This window comes from Rhipicephalus sanguineus, chromosome 4, assembly GCF_013339695.2.
Source record: "Rhipicephalus sanguineus isolate Rsan-2018 chromosome 4, BIME_Rsan_1.4, whole genome shotgun sequence".
Taxonomy (NCBI): domain Eukaryota; kingdom Metazoa; phylum Arthropoda; class Arachnida; order Ixodida; family Ixodidae; genus Rhipicephalus; species Rhipicephalus sanguineus.
This window is the reverse complement of record NC_051179.1, coordinates 8,189,411-8,211,751: the sequence shown is the minus strand read 5'-3', so window position 1 is coordinate 8,211,751 and position 22,341 is coordinate 8,189,411. Positions and strand designations below refer to the sequence as shown.

At 48.3% G+C, this 22,341-nt stretch overlaps 1 protein-coding gene across 5 annotated transcripts in view; it reads left to right on the top strand.

The window, feature by feature from the left end:
• The window catches only part of LOC119389336 (RNA-binding protein Musashi homolog Rbp6), a 705,926-nt gene that overhangs the window by 177,849 nt on the left and 505,736 nt on the right, over positions 1-22,341 (top strand). For 4 of the 5 annotated variants that reach the window (XM_037656543.2, XM_049414391.1, XM_049414390.1 and 1 more), the window contains exon 5: positions 16,109-16,150. The exons of the other annotated variant lie outside the window; for it this stretch is intronic. In XM_037656543.2, coding sequence (XP_037512471.1) covers positions 16,109-16,150 — 42 coding nt within the window. The remainder of the gene's footprint in view (positions 1-16,108; positions 16,151-22,341) is intronic. 5 annotated transcript variants of the gene reach the window in all.

The following is a 22,341-nucleotide window of genomic DNA, read 5'->3' as shown; positions in this document are numbered from 1 at the left end:
CATCGGCCGGTCTGGTCCCTCTTATATGTTGGACGATCATAGCCGACCGTGTGCTGCGTACGTTGTTTCTACCTCGAGTGCTTCCCAGAGGACATGGTAACCTCCATGCCTTTCCTTTATTTCCATTCGACTTGCAAACCACGTTTTTCGTTGCTTATTCCTTCGCCGCTTGATATATGGGCTCTTCGTCGCTCTTCGTCGACAGCCGCTCGTCACTAGAGTTACTGTATATGCTACCTTTAGGTAGCAGAGTTGCGCATCTGTCTTCCAACGCCGCTAGCAACCATGCATTGCGGAGAAGCTGCCGCTTGGGCCAATTTTTTTTTATTTCTCGACGCCGCCGCTGCAGCGAACTGAATTAACACTCGCCATCGACAGCCAATGTTTATTGCCGGTCTTCGACACGCCAGACAGGTTAATCGGCGTCACGGTAGGCATGTCGCCTGCAAAAACGAAGTGCGACTTCACCGCATAGCTGTGGTTGCTAGCCGGACCTATGCGCAACTCTGCTACCTAAAGGTAGCATATACAGTGACTCTACTCGTCACTATCTGTCCTTCAGCACCACCAGAAAGCGCTGTCCTCTATGCAGCCGCTTCGCTGTATTCCAAGAAATGAAATAAAGATACTACTTCTACCAATACTACTTCCAGAAAACGGGGCAAACGTCGAAGCCAGGTTTCACTTAGTGCCCGCAGTTGAAAGAGAGACTCTTTATTAGAAAAGCGGGGATTTTTGCCGGCGTTCATGTCTCCATCTTGAGCTCTAGATGCGCTTGTTGCTGACTATCTTCTCCGTAAAACTACACAGTAAAACAACAGACAGTGGCAGAATAGACCGAGGCCAAGAAACACGTGCTGTCAGGAGCACGATTGCTTAAATAAAGCAACGACTTTCTTGTTTGGTGTGCCTAGTTGGCCGCACCTGTAAAGCATCATTCACATATCGTACTATTTCTGTGATCGCCCCACAGTACTCTGTGCGCCGATCGTGCAGCCAATAGCAAAGTAAGGCTCTGTGGTTAGCACAGGCTGACACGCTCTCCGGAGTACGCTTGTCGCTGAACGCAAACTGTTAAGCTCTTCGACACCCAAATGTTGTCTGTGTACGGCTGCTGCAGGTGCTATAGTTAACGGTCTTCGAGATTAGATATCTCCTCCTTACTTCCTTCCAACACCACATGATATTTCAGTGGCTGCCAAGTCACTGCGCCGATAATGCTGCTCGATCAGCTCTTCAAGGGCACAGGGCAGGCGAATACCCCTAGCAAGGTCTCATGCTGCTCGCCAACTCGGAATGATCGCACAAGATATTGCGCACTCTATTGGCATACAGCAAGTGCCCCAAACAACCGGCACCGCCACCTGAACACTACGTTTTCAGGTGCCAGTTGGACTCTGCCGAATAGTACTTTTCCGGTTACGGTTTTACCACGTCCTTTTGCTTGTGGTATATTGATGACGCAGCATCCAAAAGACGCAAACACAAGCGCTGTGTTTGCGTCTTCCCTATGTGTTCGTGAATGTGTCTATTACGCGCTGTTTCGTCAATATCATGACTTGCCATCTAGCCTATCAGTGCATATTAAGTAACTTTTCCTTTCGCATTGGAACGGCTGACAGCGCTCTTTGTGACATCTGTTGTAGCGAGGAGACATTACAACACATCTTCGGCGACTGTGCTCGCTACAATGGCAGAGACGACCACATCGCAATCGCTTTCGCTCGCCTTGACCACAGACTGACGTCGGCAGCAAGCATTTCATAATGTCGTATCAAAAAACATCGTGGATGAAGGCGACGAAGGCACTGTTTAAATTTTTGCAGACAACAGGCTTGCACAGGCGGTTATAGACAAATTGCGATGTCGTGATGTTGAGGCTTCTATCCCTGCCGTGGCAGTGGCATTTCGATGGAGGCCTGATGCAAGAAGCACCCGTGTATTGATATTTAGGTGGTCCAAGTTTCCGGAGCCCTCCACTACGGCGTCCCTCGTTATCATGGTTTTGGCACGTAGGACCCCAGAAGTTATTAATAATGATGTCGTGTACTGCATGAGGCGAACGGGCTGCGACGATGTGTGTGTGTGCTCTTTCCGCTTGTGACCTTCAGAGAGAGAAATAGATGAAAAGGAAGAGGCAGGGAGGTTAACCTGGTGCGAGCGACCGGTTTGCTACCCTGCACAGGGGTGGGGATATAGGGGTCGGAAAGAGGACAGAGACACAGAGTGAGATAAAATAAAAAGAAAACAAAAAATGCACACATGCACACACTTGCAGGACGTCCTATCAGAGCCGTTCTGATAGACCGGTTGAACGCAGAAAGCGCATTAGCGCCTGCACAGCCTTCTTCTGTGACGTTAAGTCCTGTCGGTGGCGCAGGATTCTTTCTTCCGAAAGAGTTCGATCGTCCAATTTGTGAAGCGCGTTGCGTCCACAGCACTGTCTCTGCGAACAGTACTGTGGACAGTCGCGCAGAATATGCTTAATTGCTTCATCACTTCCGCAGTGGACACAAGCTGCAGTGTCGGCCATGCCTATGCGGAACGCGTACGCATAGGTAAATGCGACACCCAACCATAACCCGAACAGAAGGGTAGCGTCACCTCGGTGAAGTCCTGGGGGAATTCGAAGGCTGAGAGTTGGGTCTAGGGCATATAGTCGTGCGTGCTGGAAGTGTGGCTCGTTCCACGGCGACGTGGTGAGTTGGCGAGCAAGCACGCGGAGCTTCCGCGCAGCGTGACCTTCAAGATCCCCCATCCCCAATGCACGACGGCTATTCGCAACACCCCGGCACGTCCTCCTGCCTTATAGTTAGCGGCTCTCTTCGCTACAAAACTGCGCAATAAATAAAAAAAGAAACATCAGATGCCACATAAGTGTATGCTCCCTGTAGCAAAGCAGGCACTTAAGACGCGCCATTCATTTAGCATAGCTTGCGTAGTGGTCTTCGTGCGCATCGACCGCGATCACGGATGGCTGGTCACGTGCGAAACACGCAAACATGACAACTTTGCTAACGTTCTGGAAGGTGGTATGTCAAAGTAACAGGCTGGCCACGTGTACCCTGGTATGCTAGCACCCTGGGGATACTATAGTAATGCTGTTATTGGGTGAGCCGGTACAGGTGAACATCATTCTCTGCTGCGAGGACGAGAACGCAACCGATCTGTTCGCTGCCAGTTTCCACCCCTAGCGCACGCGTCTCAAGCTCACCGATTCTCGTTTCGTTGACGACGTGACTTCAATCAAGTCGGATCGAAAGAAGTTGTTTGCAGGAAGTGTGGAATTAAGTTACAGTGTGTAATGCGTGCCTGTATAGCAGAATTAACGAGGAGCCGGTTGCGCCGTCACGGGGTCTCTATACTTCGTAATTACACTCAAATGGTCGGCGGTAAAATGTGTTTGCAAGCGCTGTGTAAACACGCGACAGCAGAACTTCACATTCGTTATGAAATGTGACGAGGAAACAATTATGAGCGCAGGTTATTCCTCTCTCGTTTGGCTTGGTCTGTGTGCCTGATACGACGACTGGGCTATAAAACCGACACTCGCACTCAGCAGGGCAGGAACCTGATGGCGCCAACCCGCGCGAGCGCCAGAGTTTATTAACGACGAATCTTGCAGGCCCTCTCTTTGTGACGTCATGAGAGAGCCGGGCGTGGTGAGTGCGACGAGCACGTGTTTGTTCATGGAAGGTGCGGTGAATGCAGCCGAGCTTTATTCTTGCTGTGTGCTTAAGTGCCGCAGGAATGTTGCAGAAACCACATGCTTTGTGACCGCATTCCATGGGGCACCTTTGCGATGAAGGCTGAGGTTAGCGCTGAAGATGCAGCTGACATGCAGATTACGTTAACGAGTCGTAATTAAATATTTATTCAACGTAGAAACGTGGACTAGTCGGGATACCTTAGACGTCCGAACAAGCGCAATGTGACGCTAACTACTGACGCTGGACATGAACCGAACGGAACACACTTATTGCGCAGAAGCCGTAAACAAAAAAGAAAAATTCGGGCAGCCCTCCCCAGTCGGGGAACGGGGGCAAGCGAAACTGGCTGTGGGCGGGAGTGAATTTCTTGCTTTCTTTAAGAGTAAGCAACATTGAGCAGATGATGATGTGCTTATCACGAAGCGTTGTTCGCGCGAATACATGCACCGTGAACGTCTGATGCTGTCACAATAATTAGGCGTATATCGGGAGTGTTCTCGCGCATCTCTGCTTATTTTGGTCTCTTTTATAGCAACCATAGGCGTGCGCACCCAATTAGGAACCCTGCGCAGGCCTACAATAAGAACAGCGGGCAACCTTCTCTGGTCATTCTTTTCTCAGGGCTGGTATAGTGCTTCACGCATTGATGAACACGAAATGTGTGAGAGTTTATTAAGTCGAAAAACGATACCAGGCCACGTGTACCCTGGTAGCGGTAAACGTTTATTTGCCAGCGAACGAGCGCAGGGACCAGTTTCTGTGACGGCCCATAGCGACCAATACATAGCACGTGGCTTGGCGGAAGAAAACAAGCTCCACAAATAATGCGGGAGCCAACATGAATACACGGAGCAGCTATTTTGCAGAAAGCGGCACAGCGCAAACAACGCTTGGCCACGAGTCGAATTTCGCAGGCCGTGCAAGACGTCCGGAAGTGGCAACAGCCAAGGTCGAATCGCTTTGGTCTCCTCAGCACGCGACGTTCTTTTCTGGCGGTTGCGCTTTGCGGCATGCGACTCGCGTTTCGTTTCGCCGCAGCGAGAGAACTCTTTCGGTCGGGTTCTTCCAGGGAAGCACTCGTCGAAGGCGACGCACTACTCAGTCATACAGTGCGCTCGCCGAGCTCGATCTCATTGCTCCTCCCTCATGTTCTGCACTCCACGTGGTGTTGCACTGCCTGCGGCCCAGCTTTGATCAGGAGGCGATGTCATGTGATGACGACACGTATTTTTGTGATCTGTGACGTCACCTGATAACGTGAAAACTAGCCTTTCCCTCTGCACACGGCGCTCGCTCAGAGAAGGTCACGTGGGTTTTGTACCACTTTGTTCGCCTGCCGCGTTTCGCTCGAGGTCGCCGCCGAAACAGACACTTCGGGCCTTTTAATGCTTAATGTGGATCACCAGTAGCGGACGCAGAGGAAAATTTTAATGCAAACTCTCGTTGCGAACAAATAGCGTTGCCCGTGCAGCAGTCGTCCATCGTTAGCCGGAGAGTGACGAAAGGAAACAAAGAGGACCTGTTAGTCTAGCCTATAGGTAGGAATGAGAGCTGAGAAGGACACGCCATCAGTGCGAGGCACTGGCGGCTCTCCCGTGCGGCTACGACTGATCCGGTGAAGAACTGCACCAATTACTGCATCGCTTTCCAAGCCTGTGAAGGGTTCCCTCTTTTCGTAAAGCGTTCGGTTTTGTGTCGTTCGTTCAATGCAAAGAACATCAGGTGACATTAAATGACCGCAGACACACAACGCAAGTACTCCCTTCACGGTCGCAAGCCTCTTCGCCAATGTGAGTGTCACAGATGCAGACATTGAAATAAAGACTATGCTTTCGTGAAAGCTACCCTGAACAGAGGCGGTCCAGTGAAGTTCACTCAAAGCGGGAGAAGTGCGGTGGAATTTGCAGCGTTATCAATGTCTCAAGTCTATTAAGGCAGCAGTTGTAGGCGCTCGGGTTGTTCCGCGATGTCTTGGTTTGAGCAAGTAAACGGGGGCTTCTCGCGGCGTCTCGACATCGTAACTGTGTCGCTACCAGCCCGATTATTGTGAACCGGCCGTCATGGTCTCAATAGCAACTGACAAAAACAGTGTCTGTTTTCTCTGACTTGCCTCAAATACCATCTGTTCTTTCAGCCTGTGTCGTAACACCGACTGCTTACTGCGAACCGTAGAGTTGCAAGAAATTCCATCTTTCACGGTTGTGCTTGCAGGAGGCTTTACCAGGAAACCGCCCTGTTCTGCCGTATGTGCTAGCCTGTGGGACACTCTGAACTCGATTCTCACAGTGTTGACAGGCCAGGATGACAACAGCGCCTAAGGTGGCGGACACATGGGTATAAACGCGTGTTCTTCGCCCATCCTCTTCGTTTGCAATGTCGCCTGTAATGGAGCCGCTACTGAGTGACGGGACTTGTTTGCAATGTCGTAGGCACCTTGCGGCTGTCGTAGGCACCGCCGCGGAGGTGACAGTGGTTCTGCTGCGAATACAAGTGCCTACTGAAGGCAGTTTCAATGAGCGGAAAAGAGCTCTGAATGTGTTGCTTGAAGCCTCTGAACCGGTAAAGCGGCAACATAATGCCTAGGAATTCCTGATAGAGCTCCAATGTGTTCTGCCCGCGATAGCGCGGCTGCTAATTAGACAGCCCTTAGTCCGCATGTGCGCACAACTGCTTAAATGGTAGTGTTCAATGTGCTATTGGGTGATTTATGATGTAACCATGAGCGTGTAAGATCCGGGTAATCAACGCTGCTTTACCGCTGGAACTCTTGCCGGTTCAGTCCCTGGTGATACCACAGAATGATTAATAATAATAATTGTTGGGGTTTTATGTCCCAGAACCACGATATGATTATGAGGGACGCCGTAGTGGAGGGCTCCGGAAATTTTGACCATCTGGTATTCTTTATGGTGCACCTAAATCTAAGCACACGGGCCTCTAGCATTTCGCCTCCACCGAAATTAGATACCACAGAATGAGTACTGTGAGCTTGTAAGCCGTGATGTGCGTTGGAATAGGATGGTTTCTAGCGATCATGATTGCCTCACTAGTCGAAGTGCACCCTGATTGTTCTAGACACATATGCAGTGCCTCCCCTTGAGGACTTCCGGTAGTGCGAATATTCGTTTTGCAATTCTTGGCTAAAGTCAGCAAGCTGCAGCGAAAAAAAAAAATCCAGCAAGACAACTCTGCACAGCTGCATCATATAACCGTAGCGACCTTGCCCCAGTTTTTTGGCACACAAGCTTTATTATCAGAATCAACGAAATAATAGTGCCGAACTGTTGGGCTGGAGTGCTATGCAGGATGGCCCGAGCTTCCCGGGAACAAGAGTTTGCTCCGAGCTCGTACTACGGCGGTTATGATAGGAAGACAGTGCGGAGCGCGCGTTTGCAGCATTGATAAAAACGGCTACAAGAGCTAGCATGGCGTCACAAAAGCATGTGCGGTATTTGCGGCGGTTTTCAAAGGAACGCCGCGTGCGAACCGTCAGCGCCTCCACTCAGTCAACATTTCAACGGCGCAGCGACATCAGCGTGATTGTCGTGCTATCTTTTTGCCAAATGAACAACGCGCCTCCCAAAGGCGTGTTCGTGAGCGTTTGTCCTCTTTCGGGCAAGTTCCTTCGTTCCACCTGCAGCATGGAAATTTCCACTCTCGAAGGCAACAAGGTCGCACACGCAGCACTCTCGTGCAGCTTGCTTCTTCTCTCGAATATTACAGATAAATGAATGGACAGGTTACTGCTATACTTACATTACACGTCTGAAGATTTTTCTGCAGTAACGAATCGGTAGAAACAATGTCTCCACAAACAAGTAAATAGTAACACTTCTCGCCGCAAATGCCACCAGGGGCGCTTGCTTCATGGCTGTGAGTGGTACGTCGGGAGCTCGGTGAAATTGAATGCGAGACACCGTAGCCACGTGACGATATAACCTTTGATTGTTCGTGCGTGTGTGCATAGTATGTGCGATTAAGCTCATACATGAATCGTGCCGCTCGCTGGCGTTCCGGGGTGAGCACTGATCCAGGGGAGTGAAACTTCTTATACCATCCATGGAACGCGATATTCGATCGCAGCGCCGGGCGAACGCCTGGTGTTTGGGGGCGGTACTAAAACATGGCGGCGCATTGCAGACACGCACTGGGGGACGCCATCTTGTTGAGGACTGAGGATCGAGTGGCCGGAAAGGGGGGGGGGGTTGATTTAGCGCCAAATTCAATTGGGATGCACCAGCAAGCCAAATTGAGCGCGGGGAAGGTATTCAGATGGCGAGCTTCTTCCTGTTGCGCAACCCGGCGCATGATCAAAACGGCAATCTTTGCGTTCTGATTCATGAAGGTTTGCCCGTCCACCTATTTTTGCACCACTTATTCTAAGTAATACTTTGTTTTATGAAGTCGAGAGTTTGGCGCAAACCCGCCTGGCCGGGGAAAGACATAGACGAAGGAAACACAGCGCCGACCAAAACTAAAATTTATTCCTAAAAAGCCGTTTCGGCTCCCACACGGGAGTCTTGTTCACAATGAAGCATGTGCAGCAAGTTCGCTTACTTATAAGGTTGTCTAATCAAATGTTTGAGGCAACGGGCATACACAGGCGGAAGATTACCACAGCTCTTGTTCAGCGTGTGCGCAGTGGTTTGAATAAACAATGATTCGAGATGAAGCCATGGAAAGAGTTTCTTTTCCGTGGCGATGACGGAAGCATCTTCCCAGTTGATCACATGGCCCGTGGACACAACATGTTCGACCAATACTTTGTTTTGTTTACGTTTATACACATAAATTAGACAAGAATAAAGAGAAGAGTTTGAATGTTTTATTGCCTAAACGTAGCATTCATACAGTAAAAACACAACTTTAATATTTTACGCTACGGCTGCATGCAACCGCATCCTGATATGCCGTGCCAGCGTAGAAAAACAAAACGAGCAGCATGCACATCGTACCTTTCGTCCGCCGGGATTGGATAGAATTTTACGCCGGTTTGGCTTGTAGAATTTTGACACCACTCAGCACAGCACGATTTGTGATGACGGCGCGAATCCATTGATGCGTCTGTTTCGCTGAAGCTTGCAAGGGTTTCGCCAGTCTCGCTCAAACAACCTTTACGGTGGTAAAAGCGGCCTTTGGGACACCGTAGGCCGTAGCATACAGGGGCGCGCGACAAGAAACGCCCCACTCCGGGTGGCGCTCGAATTTTCGCAATCTCGAACTGCAACCTTTAGCTTCACTTGCGTATTAAAAACTCCGGAGTTAATAAGTAACTTCATAATAAATATAAACTGGAACAACAACGTTCATTTATGCTCGTAGGTAGTACAGCCCCAAACATTATTTATTTATTTATTTATTTTGTTACCCTCAATCGCCGAAGCTTTACAGAGGGGAGTGGGTTACAACATGAAAAATACAAAACAAGGAAAAAAAACGTGCTATTTTATACATGAACAAGACTAAAGCAAAAAACTCAATGAAACGCAACAAAAGTGAAACGTAAAAATAAGGAAATCACAAAAAGCAAATAGTGAATGTGGTAAAATTATACAGTACTAGCAAGAAAGTGTAAAAGTAAGAGAAATGACACGCACACACAAAAAATCAAGAATCCGCTGGAAAACGCTGGCATCTTGACACGTGGAGACAGAAATTCGGAGGGAGGGGGAATAGATCGGATCGCTGCGGTCACGGGACAGAAAAACCGCCAAGTTTCATCCCCCTGACTGATCCTCGGCAAGCGCAAACGCTGTGGGCGGACCCGATATCCGCCGCGGTTGTCTGTCAATCAAACTGATTGACGCGAACTCGGTTACAAACTCGTTCATTCTGAGAAGGCCATAGTGCCGGTGTTCCTGTCAAGTGTTTCATGCGGAAGCAGCAGCTTCTTTGCATATAAAATAATTTGGTCAGCTTGCACTACTTGTGCAAGGCTGGGACCATCGGAGGAGCTTGTGGTCACCTAGCTTTTACGTGGCTCGTCTACTCAGTCTGCTCGGTTTTCAGACTGAATACCACGTCAGTTAGGTCTCAATATTGGTTGCATTAATTAGCTAGTTCTTAATTAACATATGGAATGGTTGTCTTTGTTTGTAATATTTTAATACACAGCTCTAATTACTCATATATTAATCAGTGCTGTCACAATTAGTACGTAACGAATTAACATTACCATAATTAGCACAATCATAATTAGCATGACCTTAGTGGTTGGGGTCGTAATTGGTTTTATCTAGTACGCCTCTAATTAGGGTCGTGTTAATTAGCATGGTCTTAATTGTCTCGGTCCTAGCTTTACACGGCTTCATTAGCATGGTCTTAGTAGGATGTGGCATAATTAGCTTGGTCTTAGCATGACTTCGCTTTATAAGCTTGGTCATAGCATGTACTGACTTAATTAGCTAGGTATATGCCCAGCCAATTAGCTATTCAGCCGGGCACACGTGCTCGGAGAGCGAGCAGCCGATAAAAAAGAGGACGAAGAGGGCGCGCGCCGGCCGAGAAACGCGCTCGAACGCACAGGCTGACCATGATGCTACATACGTGGTCTGGGTGATTAGCACCGGCCGCGGTGTTGTAAGGCGCTGGGCCGGAGCTAATCTCAGAGGCCGCCTTCTGATGATTCTAAAGGATACTTAGTGCAGACATTAAACGCTTGAAAAGGAATTTAAACAGCCCGTGCCTCTAAAAAAGATCGTTAGTAAAATTTTGACACTTTTCTTGCATGCGTGCGCTTCTGCATTCACTGGAACGACAAACAAATGAAAGAAGATGCTCTGGTTTGAAGACAGCACCTAACCTTGTCGACCGCCCTTGACGTGACGCGGCGTTCCATCATAACCAATTGAACGCAGCGCGCGATGAGGGATGGATTTGTCTTTTTCGCAGTGTTAGCTCGTTCAAAAGGGGGTGTCGCCAGAGCTCGGAAAGGTACCGACTTTCGCCAAACTCGGGCCACCCTGCATAGCACCCCTGGTTGGTCGTGCATAACTGGCTGAGATAAATTATCGCGAATAATAAAGCCTACAAGGTATGTTTAATTGCAGGGAGAGGTCAACATACATATCGTTGTGTGACGCATGCACGTACAGAAATAAAAGGAAAACGTGCACATCAGAGGTCGTTGCGCAAGAATTTAAATTCGAAGTCGAGGAGAGCGATCGACGGCTCTTTCTTTTTTTATAAAAAACAACAGAGGTCGCCGCATGAGTGAGCAGTCCGTCGCTTTGCCTGACCCCGACTTTGAATCATGGCGCAAGCGCCTCAATGCACACGTGTGCCGTCTATTATGTGTGCGTGTAAAAACAATATATATATATATATATATATATATATATATATATATATATATATATATATATATATATATATATCAGGCCCGTAGCCAGGGGGGGGCGCCCCCCCCCCCCGAAATTTTTATGATACATGGTGTTTTACCGAAAATAAATAATGAAAATAGGCGTTTTTCACAAATAGTCAAGGCTTTCAGGAAGTGCCCCCCCCCCCCCCCGCCCGAAAAAAGTTCCTCCATGGCTACGGGCCTGACATATATATATATATATATATATATATATATATATATATATATATATATATATATATATATATATATATATTGATGCCTTCCCTGCAATTAAACAGTTGTGAGTAGGGCTTGTCCTCGTCTCCTCCTTCCTTGTCGTTTTATTATTTACGCCAATTTATCTCAACCAGTTACATATTCAGGCAGATGCAGTGGGGGCTTCGTGAAAGTACAATGTCAGTAGTCACAGTCTGGCCGGTGATAGACACATGGTGCGCTGTCATTGGCCTGCGCCTGATGACGGCCACACTGACTTCTAAATGCGTAGCACTTTAGGGGCCCGGCTTGTCGTCCATAGATCTCATGTGACGTGAGCACGCTCACAATCAAATGCCCAATACAGGCCTAAAAGAAGGCTAACAATACTCTAAACCGGGTTAAATAGGAGAACAAGGTCTGAAATAATATAATTAACAGAAATACCCTTAAGAAGTAATCGCAATAATTGACTTAAAATTGTTAAAAAAGCTTCGGACACATGCGGCTGACACCCGCGCCGCGCTGAAGAGGGCGCCACCGCATCGCCAAGCGCGCGATTGCTCCACCCACCGGCGCTTCTCCGGCGCTTCGTCGCTACATTTGAAGGAGTAATCAACCTGACTGAACTCGCTGCATGCGACACTTATGTCAACTGCCGTAACAAGCAGAAAGTCGATTAAGCGCAGCGAAAAGTAGTGCGCATGTCGCACACAGAGTTCGCGAATCTCCCTAACAAGGTTCTACTCGTGCTGGGGAAAGCCTAAATGCTTACCTCAAACATTGACGTCATCGACGGTACGGTAAACAGAGCAGTGGGAACTCTACGAACGGGAATGGCTGGATGCCCGTGCTACGCGCTTTCTCAGGCTTCACGGTAGTGGAAGCTGCATTCAGCGCAGGATTTAGAACTACACCGAGATTTTTTAGGCGGAGGCGCAAACGTCTCCTTTGAGGAGATGGAACAGGTTAGGGTTTGCTACCCGCTGGATCCTCGCTTCGCCTGCTCCTTTGTTTCCCCACTCACTTGCCTGCACGCTGCCGTCCTCCACGAGAGAGACACTGTGCACTTTTATTTTATTTCCTCATTCAAACTCCCCTGCAGGCGGGTCACTTCCGCCTGCAGGGAAGCACAGGTATGTCGGTCGCATATATTGATAGGTGAACTGTCTTGGGTAAAATTTCACGAACAGAGTATAGGGCTCAACGCACTCAGTTGCGCTTGTTCGTTCTGCATGACGAAGACGCACTTTCAAGACACGGACAGTGTGTGTCTACTCTGTGTCCGCGTCTTCCAAGTGCATTCCCCATCGTCGTTATGACAGGTTTCAGTAGCGCGCCCTGTGGGTTACCGCCGTAAATGAGTGGACATTTTGGCCATTTTCGGTCTGCAAAAAAAGTCACAGTTTCGCCGCAACGGCGAAGCAATGAATGCGATAGCAATGAATTGTAATGCAACGCGAAGAACGGAAAGCAGCTCGAAATTGCCAGCGCGTCGCTCGAGCCCAAAGGACGCACGAAAAGAACGCATACAGGACGAGCGCGAACTACTGCGTCACAGCTCGACACTTTAAGAGCACTGCTCAAACATAAAGCAGGACGCACGAAACGAACGAACAGGTACACACAAGACGAGCGCGAACTAATTGTCACAGTTGTTACTTATTTCTGTTTGAACAGCGCGCTCCTTTCGCAAACGCGGCCGCTGCAGCGAGCGAAGCGAAGCACCCACCGGACGCCCCTTCTTTCCTCGAGATAAGCGCACGAAAGCGACCACGCCCTGTAGAGCGAAGAGCAACAGCGTTCGCAGGAGCGGGGCGACGATCTTTAAAGCGTGCCACACACGCGCACGTCGCGCCATCTATGTGGCCACTAAGAAAGCTTGCTGAATTACATGGTGTATATAAATAGCTCGCCGTTAGCTGGCTGAAAGACGGTGCTGTCGTGGCCTAACGTCTAACGCGGCGGACTGCAAAGCGAGAGGTCGCCCGTTCGATTCCGCGCATCGGAAAGAATTTCTGAATTATTTTTCTTTGTGGCTTTTCTATATATATACATACTTATACATATACGGTGAATGACGGCGACGGGGACGGACATTTTCCAGCCGAGACTGTCCATATAATTGCTATCGCAATAAAATTGCGGGCAGTTTGCCCTAAGTCGCGCAAACCTTGGCACAGGGAAGCACAGACCCGTCTCCGCTCGTACTGCCCGTCGACCGATACGTCTATAACTTCGAGATGCGCGGCTTCCTCCTCGGGAGTACGCAGCCAGGTTATGCACTATAGAATGGAGGTTGCGCGCGATGTCTCCGCCGGGGGGCGTGGCTTAGCTACTGCGCATGCGCGGCTTGGCCAGGTCGTGCGGTATCTGGTCCCTTATAGCAAACTGCATAGCAGACGGGACACAAAGAAGGAACGAAAGAGACAGACTGCACTCGTCTGTCTCTTTCGTTCCTTCTTTGTGTCCCGTCTGCTGCGCAGTTTGCTAGAAGATGAAACCTTACCAACTCGCCCAGCTTTCGACGCTTGTTACACATATCTGGTCCCTAGACGACACGATGCTTGCTTCCTTTTTCTTTCCGTCTTTTTTTTCTCTCTGTACTTCTTTCTGCTTCGTTGATGTTCTCTGTCTTTTTATTTCTGCATTTATTTCTCTCCTTCTTTCTGTGCTAAGCCTTACTCTCTCCCTTCGTTCTTTCCATCCTCCTCACCATCACATCTCCCAGCCTCACGCTCACTTTCCTTTGCCACACCCTTGCTACATTGTATTATGCAAGGCTACGCTATGCTCTGCTAGCATGCCTGGACAGCCGAGTGGTTAGGACGCTCGCCTTAGGATCGAAGGTACGCGGGTTTGAATCCCGCCTCGTGAAGTGTTTTTCCCTTTCAAGAATTTTCCCTTTCTCCTTTTTTATATCTTTCGTTACGTCTCACTCTTTGTTTCTCCCTTTCTTTCTTTCTGTACTCATTCTCAGGTAGCCGCACAGTGGCACATATCCGTTAAGATGATGATAGCTTTGTGCGATCGACTTACAACGAACGATTTGCTAAATAGCTTCGTTGTTAAAAGAAGGGCCTTCTCGTAAAAAAGTCGCTGATCCCCTGAAGTATTCGACCACCGATTCCTAGTTTCCATTGACTACATGATCATTTTGTTTGTGTGTGATTTTTTCTGTACTCTTGCAAGTTGCTTGTTGTCCTTTTTCCCGAAACCAATATATTGAAACCGTTTGAGAGTGTCTTGCTCTCGAAGCTGTCGCGAACTGCGGAGGGACAGTGCCCTTGGCCAGGCTTGCTTGCATTGATCCCTTGATCCTTCAGTGAGCTCTGCATTCTGCTTATTGTAAATAAAGCACAGCTGCTACTACTGCGTAGTGTGCGACATTATCGTATGCTCCGTTCATGTCAATAAATAGCATGCGTGACATGCTCTTCAAGCACTTTTGTTCGGACAAACCTTGTCAAGTCGGAATCATGTTATGAGGTCATCATCCACGTTGGTACCTACTGGGCACCCAAGTGTCCACTCACGTAGACAACAGGCGCACAGGCGGAGCAATTTCCGGCCAGGCTAACCACGCCTGCGGCGCTGTCATCACCACAGCAAGGGTGAAATGGCGACTATTGGAGAGCCGCTACTCTGGCATTCATTCGTGGAAAAGGATCGCATGACGTGCGGTCACCAAGGTTTCATCGAGCGGTGGTGAGCAGCCTCGTCAAAGACCGGCACAGGAGACAGCGCTTGCTGCGCACCTCGAATGGACGGGTGCTGAAAACGAGAAATACGAAGCGTACGTAATCGGCAAGACGGCGAGCAAATACATTTGCAAGCCTTCGATCGAATAATAAGTGAGATGAGGATGTTTAGTGCTTCGGTGTCCACTTGTGTATAATATCTGTTCTCTCTTATGTGGCGGCTCTGTCGGTACTACGTGCTGCTTTTCGTGGCTTTATAATTGCCTTCAACGCAAAATGAACTGTACTTGCTTGTCATTTATAACGTTGTTACCTGACGGCGCAACCAAACTTTGCGTAGAGGGAAAGTGGGTCGAGCCGCGGTGAAAATGAACGTTGAGAATCAGCCAGATATGCGTCGTCCACATAATGTGGCATTCGGGCAAGACACACGCTGGTTTGGCCTGCATCTCTCGCTGTGTCCGGCACTGACTCGGGCCACGAAATAAACGCCAGTGAACGAAGATTCTTTACCTAACATTAAGGGCGAAAGATGTCAAATGAAAGAAATTGCGGTCATGATGAGTAAATAATTGTAGCATAGTGCTGAAAATTATCAAATGAAATCGTTGAGCAAAAGGGTGAATGCACTGAATGTTTTAGCCGCAAAATAACAATTAGTCTTTTATTAGGCTAGCCATGTCAAAAGATACAGTTCAATGGAGAATACCTCAGAATGGCGCAGGAACCACTAGAATGGCGGAAGCTGATAACGTTTGCGAAGGCAAGATTTTTTGAGTACCTATATGCAACCTAGTGCTAGCAAGCGCAGCGAGCTCCCTGTTCATAGCGTGGTCGATAGATTTCGCGTTATCCAAACTGCGCACTATGCTCTGGAATTGCTGGGGATTTCACAAAGTGCCCCAAATTGTCCATCGTAGGTTTGGTGGCGGTAAAGAAATGTCTCTATAACTGGTCGACTCATTAAAATATAGATGCATGCGTTAGCCAATCGCGAGCCGACTTAGTGAATTGAGAAAAATGGAGTTTGAGAATACGTCACCTCGTGTTGCGTTGCAGGTGCCTCAACCAATGGCCGCTCACTTTCTCGCCGTTTGCTGTGTGAAAATAACTCGCGCATTTTTTGTCTTTTTCAGATTGACCCAAAGATAGCGTTCCCGAAGCGAGCACACCCAAAGGTAAACTCTTCTGCCTATTCCCCCAGAGAAGGATACACATGCACAGTCATTGCCTTCTTTCACTAAAGTTGATTTCATTATGTTGCCTCAAAGCCAAGAAAATACGAAAGAAAACCATGGCATACGTTGTTAGGCTTTCTTTTAAAGAGCTCGTCTTTCTGTGAACAAGCGCAGCAATGGACATTCGAGGATTTTCAGGCTCCGACTGCTTGCGACTTCTCTTGTGGGAAAAGCTTTCGCACCTGTGATGTTCCTGCTGCTTCGCTTCCCGGATGGCAGACGTGAAGATGTGGGGTTTATCCTGCAGAAGCGGCACTGAATTTAAGCTGAAAAGCGCACTTCCCTACAAAGTTGCCGGAAAAAGGCATTGTAAAAAGCTTCATCCCTCGGTGGCTGGAATCGACCTTCGCCTGTTATGCTCTGCGTGTTTGTTTCATTTCACGGTCGACATCGATGCCGCCTTTGTTGTTAGTTTCCTACACAACTGTTAATATTTGGATAGCTGGACTCGTGCCACGTGTATGTGGTAGTCACGTACGCGCTAAAGTTGACTAATCGTACGAAACTATGGAAAATCGGGGGTCAACAGAGGACGGATGACACTCCTTGAAAGCACGCTTCCTCGCATTACGACTGCTAGCGCAGAGAAGCCAGCTTTAGGGCGCCAACTGCGCCCTCGTTCTTTCCCGTCTCCGCTTCTAGCGAACGGGGCCTTACAGTGGCGTTAATTATGCACGCTCATTGTGATTTATGACTGCCAGGGCCACCTAGAAGGTAATTACGTTTCTCCCGAAACGCGACGTTTTCAGAGTGCGCATTGTTTCTGCCCTCGGCACCTCCTCCGTTGCTTCGAAGACTGGTTAGCCACTCTTTTAATGATAACTGATGGCTCAGAATGAGCCGGGCACTGTTTCTCCATTTTCTTCGTATGCTGCCCCGATTTCTTTTTTTCTTTCTTTTTTTTTCTTTAAAGCTATATCCTAATTGTCCTTGAAACTAAGTGCGTTGCTAGACCGTATGAGAAGCCAGAGGATGGCTTCGCAAGCCTTCTCTCAGTGTAACATCCATTTCAACACTTCTCATTTGTCGAACACTGTGGCGGCCTCTACGGAATTGGACGGCGCATTTTGCTCACGTGAAACATCCGTGGTCTACGTGGTGTTTGTTCGCTACCGGTCAGGGTCGAAAGCAATTGCTCAGATTAGTGATGCTGCACGCTGACGACTGCTTGGAACGTGTGAGGATGGGGGGATCGGAATGCAGCGGATTGTCTTCTGCCTGTTGTGTATGAGTTCCCTTTATGAGTTCTCTGCTTGCATCGCTCCGAAATGAAGCGCTTGTCCCACTTCTCCTTTCACTGCTTCAGTCAAATTCGCGCTGCAGAGAAAAATGGTGCATAATCAACCAGCCCAATCACTTGCGCTACCACGTTAACTGCGCAAGAGATCGACTCATAAGAGCGGTGCACAAGTCCTAAATCGACGCTGATTCTTTCCGGGTTATGAAAAAACATCACCGACGATTATGACACTGCCTAATGCGAATTGTGAGTGCAGCTTCTTGTTACGGCAAGGTTAACTGTGTTTCAAGTTTTGGCTTTCCGCAAGGTATGGACTACGCCATAAATAATAATTTTTGTGAAGTAGGACATCACCCACTAGGCCATTATTCGTCTTTCTTCTGATAAGAGAGGAACTCGCTACACATCTGTAAGGCATTCTGTGCACTATGTCGATGCATGGCTTCAGAACGGCGCAACAAGGAAGACGAAAAGACGAAAGATCACACGAACACAAGCGCCGACTCACAACTAAAGTTTATTCCATATCACAGAGCAGATTTATACACACACGTGGCTACACACAACGCAAAAAACAAAAAGAACAACCAAAAGCCAAAGCACGTTAACCATTCAGGTACAACATTTCTTTATCCTGTAGCGCAATTGAGGGACAGCTGATGCAAGAATGTTTTTTACTTTGAATGTACCATGAATGTTCCAGTTGTGCCACGAATGTGGTTCACAGTCTGGCGTTGTCTTGCGGCTATGCTTATGTAGGCCAGACGGGCCGATGTGTTAACGTGAGATTAACGGAACATGCGGCCAACCTACGTGGTGATAATTTTTCGCACATTTCTCAGCACTGTCAGAAGTGCGGATGCGCGCCTCAGTTTAGCCTCACAAGCATTATTTCAAGGCATCATGATAAGACGACTCGGGAAATAATCGAGGCATGGAACATTCAAAGTAAAAAACATTCTTGCATCAGCTGTCCCTCAATTGCGCTACAGGATAAAGAAATCTTGGACTTGAATGGTTAACGTTGCTTTGGCTTTTGGTTGTTCTTTTTGTTTTTTGCGTTGTGTGTAGCCACGTGTGTGTATAAATCTGCTCTGTGATATGGAATAAACTTTAGTTGTGAGTCGGCGCTTGAGTTCGTGTGATCTTTCGTCTTTTCGTCTTCCTTGTTGCGCCGTTCTGAAGCCATGCATCTGTACTAACTCGCCCAATTGTCAGTGCTACTCACTATGTCGACGCTGCATGTGGCTGATGACGATGAAGAATTAGGACTGAGTGCTTTGCAGTGGGTGGGACGCATTAAACCAAACGCTCGTTGCACAATTAGCATTGTGTGATGACTGGTTGTTATTTTACTCTTCTGCCCCGCTATATTACATTGGGTTAACGCGATTCCTTGCCCGACATGACGCCTGTATAGGGTATTTTTGCAAATGAATTTCAAGCACCAGCGTGGCTCTGTGGTAGAAAACACGACTTCCACGCAGAGGGTCCGGGTTCAAATCCAATTCAATGCTCGTCTTTATTTTACATTTTATTTTTTTATGTCTATCGGTTAATTTTTCATGTCTGTCGGTTAGCCACCGACGGCGACGCTGCTCAACGCAGGAACGGGCGCCTAAGAGCTGCGTTCTAAATAAAAGCTTATGCGCCCTCTACACAAATGTATGCTTGGATGAGCAGCAGCATGGGTGTTACATAACGCAAAAATTTCTGAGCAGTGCCGCTTCTAGATCCCTATTGGATGAAAGCCATACTTCGCTTACCAGCCTTTTTTGCCGACGACGCAGAAAGAGGTCAGCAAAAAGCCGTGCCACTAAAAGGCACCGCACGAGCGAGTATTTTGCCCAAAGCGCAATAAGTAATGGGGGAAAAGCAAAAAGCTGCAAGGAAATCCATCTCAGTTGATGTCCTGCTCCGATTGAGCTAACCAGGATGCCCTCAGGTGGCAGCGTGAGGCAGCGAATCACTCGACAAGCACGTCGACGCTGAATATTGCTTTCTTTCTGAAAAATCCGTAAGGATTTCCTTGTAGATTGGTGCCACAAACGGGTGGTTGTCATTCTTTTTTTTCCTTCTAACTCTACGGCCACCTTGCGGAATTCCGCTGAACTGACTTGCGACTAATTATGAACGAAGACACGCCCATATCACTGAAGGTTTCCCCCAGCTTTGTGCAAGAGCTGAGTGAGAATGGACATGTGTTTGTTTTCATGCGTTTTTTCTGGTCGAGAATTCTGCTAGTAGAGAAGCCTTACTTCATTATTCAACTCTGCTGCCTCGGTGGCACAGTAGTTGCGGTGCTCGGCTGCTGTCACGATGGACGCGGGTTCGATCCTGGCTGCGGTGGCTGAATTTTCGATGGAGGAGAAAATGCCCGTCTACTGCGCGATGTCAGGGCATGTTAAAGAATCGCAGGCACTCCGGCGTGCCTCTTACTGATATCGCGGTTTTGGCACGTAAAACCTTAGAAATTATTATTACTATTATTCAGCAAAAGTGCTTTGACGTTACACAGCTAGTGGCGTCTTGCAGCCGGTCTTCTGAATCCTCGTAAAGGGTTATCACCTGCCTCGGAGTGTGTGGGCTAATGTCGTTCAGACTCGAGGCCCGTCCTCTGACTCCAGGTGAGGTTTCGTAGGTAGACGTTTACAGCCTTCGTGCGAGAATGAACGCCACTTTACTGCTTCGCTTGTTCAAAAACGGGCCTCGTTCCCCTGACTGCAGCTCTTGTTCTCCTGTTCGTTCAGTCTTTGTAGCTATCTGTTCTTACGGTACTCTAAACATGTGCGACGGTACTCAACCAGGAAGCCTCGGAGTGTCGCGCGGATGGTTGCTGCACGCGTACATCCCGCGTTATTTCCTCCGGAGTTTTATCATATAACTTATGATCTGCGGTGAAGAAGGTGTATTAAGGGTAGCGCAACAAGAACGCCTTTTCTTGGCTTTGATATTTCATGGTGGCGCTTTCTTCCTGTCGGTCTTCGTGATGTTAAGTTTGGCATCTCAAGAAGAAAGGGTCCGTGCCCTTCCTTTTCTGCTTTCAGTGGCCGCACATTTTCGCTGCCAGGGGCCGCCCTAGGAGTGCTCTGAACCTGCAGTTGTTGCTATTTTGAGGTGCCGTTGGCTCGGGGGCCGAGCCAATATTTAAGATTTGCGATGTTCACCTTCTCCAAGTTACAGAAGCGTAACAAAATTGCTATTGCATTGGTACCGAGAGACATGCAACACCGAGAAATCCATGAAGCGCACAAACGTTTTCTCGTTGAAGGGAACATTGAAAACACAGATAAAAAAATTGTACCGAAGAATTCTATGGACGTTGCTGCTGACATGGCATTTTGATTAAGCAGATTGCGTACAATACGATAGCGTTGACAGAGAGCTGGGTGCTGTTAATACGTTCAGCGGCTCAGTGGTGAAACCGAATAAGGAAACAAGGCCATGGAAATCGATCAATGGAAAGACTTGCCCCTCGGTGTCATTCTCTAAAAAAGCATGCCGATACCCACAGGACTGTAATCACGTATTCTTTGCCATTTTGTGGGAAATCTTCGTATCAGTGCAATTTGCTTTTCGTTTTTGTGGTCTCGATCATACTTCACTGCTCTCGGTGTGCACGTGCGTGTCGTTCTTTACAAGGCTGTCTTTCGACAATAAAGCATCAGTTGCAGTCCAGCGCTTGCGTTATTTTATGTGTGTGCGATTGTGTCCTTTGTACGCTGCTTCATGAAATACTTTTGTAGGCTCTGGCTGGCCACGGGCCCAGAAATTTCCTTATACTGAACGGTCTGCGGTCAAGAGTTGTGATTTAAGACGGCGTCTCGGTGTGTCACGCTGTGGTCTCAAGAGAGTTGCTTGTTGGGCACATGGTTACTCTCGAAGAAAGCCGACGGGGAAATAAGCAAAACTGAGAGGCACAAAGCGCAGATTGTGGGCAATACAGAGGGAAGTTGCATATACCTATATCTTCGTCCACAGTCGCATTCAGAAATCGTGCGGAAAAAGATTTTTTTTTTGTAGGCAGCGGCGTTGCAGGGCCCTTGAAGGGCTCCTGCAGCACTTTCCCAAGCAAGCATCAAAGGACCTGACTATCTTAGTTTATTGCCTCGCGAATCGACTGGCGCAAAAAGAAAAAGACAATCAGAATCCTTCAAGTAGGAGCGGAGTGAACCCTCTCCTTTCGTCGTCCCAGCACTGAAAGGGAGGAAGGCAAGTCATCACCGCCTTGAGCACCTTCTTTTCTTTGAGCGCTCGGCTCACTTTCAGCGTGATAAGTTCTAGAGACAGGATTTTTGGCAACTGCCTATTTCGTTCCTTGCTCTCCTATCGCCCCACTCCGATATGTGAGCATCAATTTAGAGGTTAAGATGGGCTTTTATAGTGTTTTTATAGTGCCTATAAATGCCTATTTTGGCGTTCGTGCCTAAATACCTATAAGCGCCTATAAATGCATATTTTGATAATCGGCTCCTATAGGAATACTACTTAGCCTCAAGTTTAGCTTTCGGGCGCAGTTTGAGACCGTTGTTCATCTTACCGGGCAATGTCGTTCGGAAATATGTGGGGTTCAGCCTAGTCCTGCAGTTGAACCAACTCCCGGAAAACAAATGCTAGCGGCCGTGAAGTGGGACGTACCGGGCAGCATACGCTGCCGCACTGACATGGCGCGAGTGCTTCGCGTCAGGGGAGAGTGACGAACAAAAGAAGAAAGGAAAATGCGGTGTGCACGAGGCTTTTGTTTCGTTTGCAACTTTCTTTTTAATGCGTTCACCGCCAGGGGAGAAATTGACTCTATACGCGATTCGAACCGACTAACAGGAGGCATCCCTCCCTTCTGGTCTTTTAGCGTTCTGGTCACCGGTTTCTGCTATGGCGTTGTCAGCCATAG